The 13060-nt window shown below is 34.7% G+C and overlaps 1 protein-coding gene across 1 annotated transcript in view; it reads right to left on the bottom strand.

The window, feature by feature from the left end:
* LOC128544919 (deleted in malignant brain tumors 1 protein-like) overlaps nucleotides 1-13060 on the bottom strand; it is a 142805-nt gene that overhangs the window by 62044 nt on the left and 67701 nt on the right. The window contains exons 14-16 of the mRNA XM_053515232.1: nucleotides 9989-10294; nucleotides 9629-9907; nucleotides 8687-8986 (exon numbers count right to left, since the gene is read on the bottom strand). Of these exons, the coding sequence (XP_053371207.1) occupies nucleotides 8687-8986; nucleotides 9629-9907; nucleotides 9989-10294 (885 nt within the window). The remainder of the gene's footprint in view (nucleotides 1-8686; nucleotides 8987-9628; nucleotides 9908-9988; nucleotides 10295-13060) is intronic.

A 13060-nucleotide genomic window follows, 5' to 3' on the forward strand; every position in this document is an offset into this window, starting at 1 on the left:
TAAATATATTGAGTAAAAAATCCGAATATAATGAATGAAACATGACATCATCGAAACACAGCGCCATCTTCAGGAAGGATGAGTAAGTCTGCGAGAAACTTAGTTGCTGCGATTCTAAAAAATGAAGAGATGGTCAACACGTTAGTGAGTGTGTGTACGGCCCAAAGTAGTGCTGTAAGCCGCACTCAATATAAGATTTCCATATTCGAATACGTTTAAACCCGCCACGAGTTATTACTTTTTCCTCCCTAATGTGTCACAGCTGCGTTTGGTTTTTCCAGTTAATTTGCGTTGTATTTAAGCCCAGAGTTTTGTCGTGAAGTAGGCTGTTACGGTCAGTTTCTTTGTGGCTTGCTCTAATTAATTTCGCCCTCTGTGAATGTTTTTGGCTACGAGCTCGCCTTATGCCTAATTCTGTTGTTTCCACATGTACTGCACTCTTAACTGCTTCGGCTTGATGCCTTTGTTTTTGGCTTGGATACGAATTAGTGAGTGTAACCGTCTTCACTCCCGCTACCAAACATCACTTATACAACACTAGTGTAAGTACTCGGATGGGGAAAAGAGAAGGAAATTGACTTTGGGCCGTACACGCACTCACTAACATGTTGACCATCTCTGCATTTCTCATAATCGCAGCAACCAAGTTTCTCGCGGACTCGCTCATTCCTCCTAAAGATGGCGCTGTGTTTTGATGACGTCATGTTTAATTCAATATATATCAAGTTTCATTCAATATATTCAGAATCCATTCAATATATAACGAGTTTCATTCAATATATTCAGAATCCATTCAATGTATATCGAGTTTTATTCAATATATTCAGAAACCATTCAATATATTCAGACTTTTTATTCAATATATTTAGGATCCATTCAATATATATAGAGTTTCATTTAATATATTTAGAATCCATTCAATATATATCGAGTTTCATTTAATATATTCAGACTTTCCATTCAATATATATAAAGAGTTTTTATTCAATTCTCTCATGAATATTTTCCTCAACGGCTTACCATAATATATATATATATATATATATATGTGTGTATTGATCTCCCAAACATCTAATATGGGTTGTCCCTCTGATAGACTTATGCTAGATCCTATCCATCCTTGTCACCCCCAAAAAGAACCTCAACATCTTCATCTCTGCTACCTCCAACTCTGCCTCCTGTCTTTTTTTTTGTGGCAATGCCGTGCTATAAAACAAACACCTTCACAAAGATGTTTCTTTTAACAAACAGCTTTAGAAAAAAAAAAGGCAGCACTGCAATTTACTCCAGAAAACTTCTGGAATGTCATCAAGAGGAAGATGGATGGTCACAAAGAGTGGTATAACATTACCCAACCTGTAACGAACTGTTCAGAACGGGCCGGTCTGAGTATTTCACAATCTGCTCAGTTACTGGGATTTTCACGCACTACAATTTCTAGGGTTTACAAAGAATGGTGTGAAAAGGGAAAAACATCCAGTATGTTGCAGTCCTGTGGGCAAAAATGCCTTGTTGATGCTAGAGGTCAGAGGAGAATGGGCCGACTGATTCAAGCTGATAGAAGAGCAACTTTGACTAAAATAACCACTCATTACAACCGAGGTATGCAGCAAAGCATTTGTGAAGCCACACCATGCACAACCTTGAGGCGGATGGGCTACAACAGCAGAAGACCCCACCGGGTACCACTTATCTCCACTACAAATAGGAAAAAGAGGGTACAATTTGCAGAAGCTCACAAAAATTGGACAGTTAAAGACTGGAAAAATGTTGCCTGGTCTGGTAAGTCTTGATTTCTGTTGAGACATTCAAATGGTAGAGTCAGAATTTGGCGTAAACAGAATGAGATCATGGATCCATCATGCCACTGTGCAGGCTGCTGCTGGTGGTGTAATGGTTTGGGGGATGTTTTTATTTGGCACACTTTAGGCCCCTTAGTGCCAATTGGGCATCATTTAAATGCCACGGGCTACCTGAGCATTGTTTCTGACCATGTCCATCCCTTTATGACCACCATGTACCCATCCTCTGATGGCTACTTCCAGCAGGATAATGCACCATGTCACAAAGCTCAAATTATTTTAAATTGGTTTCTTGAACATGACAATGAGTTCACTGTACTAAAATGGCCCCGACAGTCACCAGATCTCAACCCAATAAAACATCTTTGTGATGTGGTGGAACGGGAGCTTCGTGCCCTGGATGTGCATCCCACAAATCTCCATCAACTGCAAGATGCTATCCTATTAATATGGGCCAACATTTCCAAAGAATGCTTTTAGCACCTTGTTGAATCAATGCCACGTAGAATTAAGGCAGTTCTGAAGGCGAAAGGGGGTCAAACACTGTATTAGTATGGTGTTCCTAATAATCCTTTAGGTAAGTGTATGTAGCCTATATATATATATTACAGTGCATCCGGAAAGTATTTTCAGCGCATCACTTTTTCCACATTTTGTGGAATGTCTCAAACTTTTCTAAAATGGATTACATTTCTGATTCAAAAGTGGCACAAAGATGTATGACTGTGTTTAGGTGTGTGTGTGGTCTGTTGACCACCTTCCACTGACCACTAGGCTGCAAAGATAATCAGTGTCCCTCTCTCCTCCTTGATGCCCTAAATGTCTCTTCTGGACCACTACATAAAGCTTGCACACAACACATGTATTTATGTACACCATGTGAGCCAGTAGGTTGTGCATGGGTGGGTGAGTGGGCTTTTACAAACCAATACTCTCATCTCTCCTTGTGTATACTAAATGCAATTGGTTTTCATTGCATTGTCCCTGTTCACACCGTTTTTGAGTCTTTGAGTCTTCTCACATTGTTTCTTTAGGCTGCCTCACACTTCCTATTCAATGTGTTTTTTTTTGTTTGTTTTTTTGGATCTTATTTTAGCTAAATTTTTTCTGCAAAACTTACCATCCACGCGTACGGTTTTTTGTTTCTAAAAAACGCAAGCATGTATACATCCATCTTTCTCATATATACAGTGGTGTGAAAAACTATTTGCCCCCTTCCTGATTTCTTATTCTTTTGCATGTTTGTCACACTTAAATGTTTCTGCTCATCAAAAACCGTTAACTATTAGTCAAAGATAACATAATTGAACACAAAATGCAGTTTTTAAATGAAGGTTTGCGTTATTAAGGGAGAAAAAAAACTCCAAATCTACATGGCCCTGTGTGAAAAAGTGATTGCCCCCCTTGTTAAAAAATAACTTAACTGTGGTTTATCACACCTGAGTTCAATTTCTGTAGTCACCCCCAGGCCTGATTACTGCCACACCTGTTTCAATCAAGAAATCACTTAAATAGGAGCTACCTGACACAGAGAAGTAGACCAAACGCACCTCAAAAGCTAGACATCATGCCAAAATCCAAAGAAATTCAGGAACAAATGACAACAAAAGTAATTGAGATCTATCAGTCTGGTAAAGATTATAAAGCCATTTCTAAAGCTTTGGGACTCCAGCGAACCACAGTGAGAACCATTATCCACAAATGGCAAAAACATGGAACAGTGGTGAACCTTCCCAGGAGTGGCCGGCCGACCAAAATTACCCCAAGAGCGCAGAGACAACTTATCCGAGAGGCCACAAAAGACCCCAGGACAACATCTAAAGAACTGCAGGCCTCACTTGCCTCAATTAAGGTCAGTGTTCACGACTTCACCATTAGAAAGAGACTGGGCAAAAACGGCCTGCATGGCAGATTTCCAAGGCGCAAACCACTTTTAAGCAAAAAGAACATTAAGGCTCGTCTCAATTTTGCTAAAAAACATCTCAATGATTGCCAAGACTTTTGGGAAAATACCTTGTGGACCGACGAGACAAAGTTGAACTTTTTGGAAGGTGCGTGTCCTGTTACATCTGGCGTAAAAGTAACACAGCATTTCAGAAAAAGAACATCATACCAACAGTAAAATATGGTGGTGGTAGTGTGATGGTCTGGGGTTGTTTTGCTGCTACACATCCCATTTTTCATTAAATGTTAATATGATCTTTGGGGTCCTAATGAAAAGTTTGTATTATACGTTAATTAAAAATTAAAAATTATTGTGTAAAAAAAACACTACTTTTACCTGGTAAAAACTAGCTCTGTTCTCAGCAACCTGTTTCAGTACATGCTAATTTAAATGCTCATGACCTCTGCTGAGCCCGCCCCCCCCAGTTCTGTGGGGCGTGTCTTCACAACACACGTGGGGTATAGCCACGGAAGTGTAGTCCAGTGCGGGCAATGCACATTTCAAAATAAGATAACAGTTTTACAAACTTTTTGTTTTTTTGATATCAATAATAAAACATAATTTGATGTTTTATTAACAACAAATTTGCTAACAATAAAAAACACAGACCTATTTTCTTTATACATGCATATCTATAGTTTTTATTACAAATATTAGAAAATGTTTATGGAAAGATGATTTATAACTTTTTATAAAATACATTACATTATACATACAATTATAAAAACATTTATGACTGTTTATGTCTTTTCAGAATGTCTTCACAGTAAAATAAATATTTTCACACTAGGACTTTTAGTTTTATTTTAGGCCAATGCTTTCAAATGTAATTAAACACAACGTATTTGCGAAAATAAGGGAATAAAAAAATACTGTAAAAAAATGTTATGTGTTTTTTTTTTAATTCTTATTCTTAATATTTATCTTAATCCAAATGAATTCATAAAAGATTGAATTTAAAAAGCAGTAACATAAAAGAAAATCTCACCCTCCTTGAACTTTTTCTATTTGGTGTTAATTGCAGAATGAAACTGGTCTTTTCTCATGGCTCTGAGCAGGTTAAGTTTTTTGACAACACTTGAGTGTCTAGTCTAAGTTTACAATAATGAATTATATTAGGAAGAAGAAAACGTGAGATAAAGCAATATCTGTGAGTATAAAATTACAGTATAAAATATGACTATGAAATTACATCCTTCATGCCAAGAAAGGTTTGTTAATGAGCTGGACTATATTATTGGAACCAGAAAATACCTACTGTATAACACTCTTTTCAGCATTAATAAGGGAAGCATAAAAAACATGTTTTGCTGTGCTTGAGGTTCACTGTTTTGCTGTGCTTTCAGTTTAAGAAACCACACTGATTAGAAAAACGTTAGATCTTACAGAGGTGTCAAAAGTGTCAAAAAGTTCCCCTCATCACTTCAGTTTCTCTACCGTGGTCTCTAAACACTTTATAGAAATGTGAGAAAATAGTCTATTAATAAGTTGTTGGGCCATGATGAGCTGTCTAAAACAACTTTTCTGCAACTGTGCTGGAGGCACTTAAGAAAAAAAATGTTATAATTAATTATGAAATTCTGTTGCCAAAATGGTGCAAATTATAAGTTAAAAAAATCTAAAAAATTTTTTATTGTGAGTTAGAAGTGAATCAGAGTTCTTTAACACAAATAACGAGCTACATTTTAATGAGTAATATTAATTATTGAAAAATAAATCAAACCAACAACATTGAAAACCTATTTTTTGCACTTGGTATAAGTTTATATAAAACACTGATCATTTTACACTTGATGCATTTTAATATTTTATATTAAAATAATTGTATGTACTCTAAACTACTGTAATTTCAATGACAGTAGGATAAATGATCAATAAACCAGTAAGAAATAAAATCAAGACTTTTAATACACACTAATTAGCCATCAGCCAACATTAACACCAACACCAGGTGAACTGAACAACATTGATCACCATTTATGAACCAGTAAACTAGTAACCTGCTTGTGATGCTACACAAATCACAAAAAATGTCAATGCTGGCCATGATAAAAAGGCACCAGAATGTCCAGTGCAACACAGTCCAGGGTTCAGAAGCAAATAAAAAATAAAGCACAACTGTGACCCTACTTTTTTGTATCATTTATCTTGAATGGTAAATTAATGGTAAGTGATTCCTGAGATAGCCTACATACAGTATACTGTACCAAGTAGAAGTGCTTTAATCATACAGTATGCAGTCTGTTTTGCCTTTATTACCCCTACTCTCACTCTAACTGCAGCGAGGGAATGACAAACACCACGACAGTTGTAAATCGTCTGAGACCCACCTTGTACATGGTGACCCAGTATTTGGGAATATGTCTAAACAACATAATATAAAGCAGTAGGAAGACTTTAGGTGGTATGTACATCTAAGGTAAACTTAAATTTATATAGGCTTGAAGCAAGTAGACTTGTTTCAAATATTAATACAAAATAATATAAGAAGGTAAATATGTATAATAGGGCTGTAAAGACAGACCAGTATGAGAAAGACAAAGCAAAAAGTTAAATACTGTAAATAAATAACCTGTTAATATGCCATTCAATTACAATTGTAAAGACTAAAGAGAAACTGTAAAGAACACAATCTAAAGCTGCTGTAAGGTTTTAAAATAAATCTGCATTAATACAAATTTATTGAGTCAATAATTCATTTTATTGGAAATGAATGGGCAGTGAATTATTTTACGATTCTGTAATTGTTCTCAACTTTTCTTTCTGCCTTCAGGCAAATTTGATATTTAATAATAAATAGAATTTAATAAGTGTTTTTAAATATTGTTATCAATAATTATGTGCTTTTCACTTTTTCTGTACAGTATGTACAGTGTATACACCGTAATAAAATATTATATAGACATAAGGCCTTTGTTCAAAGTAAAATTCGTTGTTTTCTTGAAACTTAAATTTAGAACATTTCTTTAACAACAACGAATATCAATAATAATCAAATACATACTCCATGAAGTGGGTCGTAGGCTGTTAGGGAATAATAACTTTCCAAAATTAGCAAAAATCCAAAACTTGTGTTTTGTGGTGTTTCACTGTTAAACTGTTTATTTGTAATTTAATTACAATTGTAAAGACCAAAGTGAAAGTGTGAAAAACACAATCTAAAATTGCTAAAATATACAGTATGTAAATGAAAACACCTATGATATGAATTATAGTACATTAATTATTAATTAGGTCAAGAACCACATTTGTTAACTTGGGGGAATCATATACAAAGCTAATATTTTAGTTTTTTTCCCATATTTGTATGGCTAAATGTGTTACTTATTATAAAGTATTTAATTTTTCAGACTACTGTACACAGCTTCTGTAAATTCATAGTCATTGTCCATGTAATTTATTTGTTCCCAAAGCTCATAATTAAAATATTCATTATCACAGTCACCTGAATCATCCTTCAGGAGGAAAATTGCTACAGTGTTGTCACAATCATGATTGCTGTCTGTTTCCTCTTTTGATTGGATAAGATCATATCGCTTTGTGACGCCTATAAAAAAATAATTTTTCGACATTTTTAATGTTATTTGTATAACAAGGAACTGTGTGTTTGACTCAGCAAGAATAATAAAAAGGATTGAATAAAACAAACATTCAGTACCAAAGTTGAAAATGAATAAATAAAGCACATATCTATAATTAAAAATTATTTTTCTACCACCATGCCCTGATGTATTTATGGCTCTTATATCACAGTATTTTTTACATTTACATTTAGGCATTTGGCAGCACTCTTATCCAGAGCGACTTACAAAAAAAGTAAAAAATTTTTAAAGAAAAATTTTTATATAAAAGAAAAATTTTTCATTAAATGCATTTTCTTGTTTATTAAAGAACACCACAATAATCTTTATGGATTTATAGTTGTATTGAGTATTGTGGACCAGCTATTTATTCCCTTATCATGTTTTTTAATGTTTAGAAGAAAGAAAAAAAAAAGTCCTATTAATGGAATACAAAATGCTACCTCCAAACTTACACAGTTTACTTTTTCTTACCCATCTGGAGTTTCCATTTCTTCTGAATCTTCACAAAGCAAATGAATGGAACTAAGATGACAAGCAGTCCTGCTGTGATTCCAACACCAATGTAGGGAGTCAGAGATGCTAAGAGAGAAATCACCACCACCATCACTGTCATCATCAGATTTAGATTTTCAAACTGTAACTGAAAAACACAAGTTATATCTGAGTACCTCATTAATGCATTCAGCGTATACCAGAACAGGTGATTTGGGATTCCCACAATAATTATGCTTTATTAGGCTATTACACATCAACCCTACCAAACTGTTTTTTTTTTTTTTGTTTGTTTGTTTTGAACTTCGTTTCCCAGTATGCACTTCGGTCAGGTGATAGGTTCACTCACCTGAACCGAGGTGACTGACTAATTAGCTGGCTATCAGAAGTCAGGATTTTAAATTCAATCTTACATCAGTTTTGCATCTGTGTTGATAAACTGTTATACTGTCGGAAAACTTGTTTTGGAAATGGTTTCGCCTTGTTTTGGTGTTGTTTTCGCCTGTTTATGGATTTGTTTATCAGAGTCTCCTTTTATTGCTTGTGTTTATTTATGTTTGTTTTCTTTATTAAAAACATCTTTGAAATCTCAACCTCCTGCGCTTATGCCTCGCTTGCAATCCCACTATTTCCATGACAGTTATACCTATATAAACAGAGGCATCATATAACCTAAATTGTACACTTGAGTTGAAGAGCAGAAAAGAAAATGAATAGAGGATCTCAACCACATCTGTTCAACTAACAAAGCAGAACAAGATACTGTCTGATGACACTGCTGAACACAGTATGTCTTAAAAGCAAATACAATTTAGTTTGTTCTAAACACAAACAAAAAACAGAACTAGTTTATTTGACTATACCTTTCACAGTGATGAACAGGGGTTTAGTAGCAGTGGAGGTAAAGGTGCGGGAAGACACTTTAACTTCATAAGTACAGCTGTAGTTTCCTTGATGGACAAAATCTGCCTTAGGAAAAAGAAAGACAGCTGAGTGGTTAACAGCTGACTGAGTCCTGGTGATGTTGGATCCACTGAGCTTCAAATGGAAAGAACCTCCTGGATACTGAGGTTCAATGGAGCAGATGATGGAGAAGCTGTAGCCCCTTGTTATTTTTGCTTTACCAGCAGCACTGAAGGATATATTGGGCTTCTGCAAGTTTCCTACAAACCAACAAGCGGGGTCTCTCATCAAATAAAAAAGTGAAGAGAAGAATTCTATTTTATAGCTAAAATTAGAACTGCAACTAGTACTGGAAAATATATATAAAAAAAATTCAAGGTGATACATCATACAGGGCTGTGTATGCATTTTACAGTTTGTTTGTTCTCTTAAAAGAAATGAAAGAGAAGACAAATCTACTTATATGTAGCTGCTGAAATAAACAAATAGACAAAATTAACTTGGTCCCTAGGAAAATTTCTCTTTTTTAACAAAGATGTTCATAGACTACTATGGTGTAGGGGGAATGAAACACCTAATTATGTAGTGTTATAGAATAAACAACTTTGGGAGGGGAGAGTAATTCTGCTATCTCTCATCACCCTGTTGTGGATTATTGTAACAGCATTGCAATGAGCGTTTTATTCTTTCAATAATAATAATAATAATAATAATAATAATAGCATATTATGGATATATATTAGATTTCCATTAGTAACCCACAATAGTTTGAGATAAAAGGGTCATATACTGGAAATGATATGTAATTATAGATACTTATTGACAGTTCTTTGGACAGCATGAATAATAAATAAATAAATGACCTATAACACTGTTCTGATTAACATCTTCTCTCCTCTTACCCACAGTGATGGTAATGGAGCTGCTCCTGGATGATATAGAGTTACTTTCCCTGTATGTGTAGTCACAGGTGTACTGGCCCTGATGTGATTCATCTACAGTCAAAGTAAATGTTGTTGTAGTCTCTGCAGTTTGCTTCTTTATTAATGACCCAGTTTTATACAAACTAAAGTCTACAGAGATGCATGTTGGGCTGGGTGTGGAACATCTGAACTGAAGAACTTCTCCAGGTGAGACCACAGAGTTTGGGGAGATCCGAGTCAGTGTTGGAGTCTGCAAATCTTATAATAAATAAATATATTTATTAATTTTGTACATGAATTTAACTTAAATAGCATTTTGCTATAAACATTGGTACTTACTCGAGCACACGACTCCAGCATCATCACCATGTCCACAGTCCTTTACTCCAAATCCTCTGTGTGAGCACTGATCTATGTAGCTCTCAGTTCCAGTACACTGAACATCATCCAGCCAGGTTGGTTCACTTCCCTGACCAAAGCGGGCATTATGAGGAGCGCTGACTGCTTTACCACATCCAAGCTGTTTACACACCACCTCTGCATCCTTTAAGTCCCAGTAATGATCACACACTGTTCCCCACTGGGCTTTGTGCCGAATCTCCACTCGACCACAGCAGTTACTCGCACCGTTCACCAGCCTGATCTCTTTATAAGAATTTAAATATCAAAACAGTTGAAAAAACAGTCTGGGAAATAACAAATTTAAATATCAAAGCTATATTCCAACTAGAATTTTAACTGAACAATTAAAATACGTGCAGTGTATCCATAAATAAAAAAAAAAGGAATGCACCTCATTTCTGCAAGTGTTGCACATTTCTTTACCTTAAAAATTTGCAGTCAGTAAAACCTCTTAATTAATGCAGGTCATGGTAATTGCTGATAGGAAGAATTAGAGCTCAAATGACAGAGATGTTTACATGTTATTATGTAAGACTTATTGACATTAAAATTGTTTTTTTTTTTTCCGCAGATATACAGCACATGAAATAAAACAAAATCCTTTTTGGGTCATAGCACAGAACCGGAAATTTTGCCAAAGATTATATGTTGCACCCTTGAGCAATTATATGCAAATATGTCCATAAAATACAATGATACAACTTAATTTGTGTATTATTTGTTCACTTTTTTTTTCAATTTAAATCGAAATATAAAACAATTAGACACCAGTTGCCTAAACCAAAATGGAAAAAAAGTATAAAGGCTTGTTTTCTGATTTCCGATTTTGTGCACAAATCAAAAATACCAAACACTTTCCATTAATTTTTTTTTTCCATTAAACACAACAAGCATGACTTACTTATGACACACATTTTTACTTTTGCTGAAGAACTGTCATTTTTATTTTATTTTTTCTGGATGAGCTTGAAGGATATTTAAAGAAGACAAATGTTTAAACCACTAATGAGCTCCACACAATTATAGCAATAAAACAAAATAATCATCTTAAATAAATAACATAAAAAAGCATTATTTCCTAATATTCATGATTATGTAGGCTAAATGATATTTATTATTATTATTATTATTATTATTATTATGTGGATCTAAAAAAAATAAATTAAACTGTGTCCTCTGTCTAATGTCTTAATGGATTTTTAATCTCTCTGATAAGACTTGCTTTTGATTTATTCATCACGCGCGCTGTACACACCCACAGACAAACACAAAATAAAAGATGTTTTACGTGCACACACATGGTCACAGTGGTACAGTAAACAGTACACACGTGCACGGATGTTTGTTATACCAGCAAGAGACGAGCATTAAGACCCAGAAGTGGAGACAATTACCCACAATTCTGCAGCGCAAGAGAAGGAAAAACCGTTGGCTTAGTTGTGATCATGTGACGCTCGGCGTCAAAACAAGAAGCGCATGCGTGATACATAATACTCGGTACTCGGAAACCAAGACGACCAAGTGTTCTTTTTCAAGTCAAAATTTATTAAAAATCTTTTCTTGTACTCGTAATCCGAGGTTCCACTTTAATGTACTTTTCATTGCCACAATTGGTTATAGGCAATGCAATCAATATTTAACCAAGGTATTTTGGTTTAATATTTTTCATTAATTAACTTTATTAAGAATAAGACTTTAATTGTAATGACAAAGAAAATAAAGAAAGAAAGAAATAGAAAGAAAAGCAAAGACAGATAAGTGCACAGAAAGAGTACAAGACAGAAGCAAAGACCCTGCTTCTGTTCTCCTAAGACGCCGATGAACGAGAGAGAGAGAGAGAGAGAGAGAGAGAGAGAGATAGTTAAACGTTTACTCTCTGTGTTGAGTTAAGTGTACAACACAAAACTCTCTCTCTCGTATAAAAAAAAAGTGCAAAGGCCCCAAGAGGATTTTAAGTTTTTATGTTTAGTTTCCAGAACCCCGTCTGTTCTCGCGTAGAGCTTAGTTTATTTTGGGTTTTCAATTTTTATTTGGGTTTCTTTTTAAGTTTCTAATTAATAATCCCACGTCATCTCTAAACAGGAAGGTCTTCCCGTGTGTGTCACAAGCACTCTCACAACTACTAGTTCATTGACCCCCTCTAAAGCCCTGTGTTAGAGCTCTTATAAACATCAAAACATCTCGTGGTGCGGCTCTCCATACCGCACAACATAAAAATATTACTTTTAAAAAACAGCAGCTTCACAAAATGAAAAATAAAATTATGGAAGTCTATATGAGCGAAAAAAAATGTGTTTAGATGATAATGAAATTGTCCCTGTGGAGCGAGCCAAGGGTGTCGGCGACAGTGGCAAGAGAAAACTCTCTGAGATGGCAAGATGAAGAAACCTTGAGAGAACCCAGACTATGCAACTAGCATTTAATGCAAGATGTCAGACTGTTCTTGCTACACAGATTCAAATCCCATAATTGCGGATAAGTCTTTTAAACTGTTGTGCTATTAGAACTTTAATTAAAAGTCTTCAGTGACACTTTACATCTTTTCTTTGCAGAATCCTTTTGCACCCCTTCAATAAAGAAGGCTTGTGAAAGCCCAGTCACTCGACTAAGTACACCTTTCAGAAAGTTTCATTAATATATATATATATATATATATATATACAACTTAGTTCTTTTTTATTTATCACATTTATTTTGGTCTATTGGTCATGTTAATAAATTGTATTAACTTTAGTGCCATGAAAAAAGTTCCTGATCGATTTATTGTTGCACTAATTTGTATATTACACAAGATAACCCGAGATAATACAAAGTGCAGTTTTTAAATGATGATGGCATTTATTAAAGGGAAAAAGCTGTCTAAAAACCTACCTGGCCTTATGTAAAAAAAGGAAACCCAATAACTGCAACCAAGTGATTGCGATAAGTGGCAATGAGTCTTTCACCTTTTTACTCTTCTATGCAAAATTGCTTTAATTGGAGGATTTTCAAGAATGAAAAGCCTGTTTA

This window comes from Clarias gariepinus, chromosome 16 (genome assembly GCF_024256425.1).
Source record: "Clarias gariepinus isolate MV-2021 ecotype Netherlands chromosome 16, CGAR_prim_01v2, whole genome shotgun sequence".
NCBI classification, from domain to species: Eukaryota; Metazoa; Chordata; class Actinopteri; order Siluriformes; family Clariidae; genus Clarias; species Clarias gariepinus.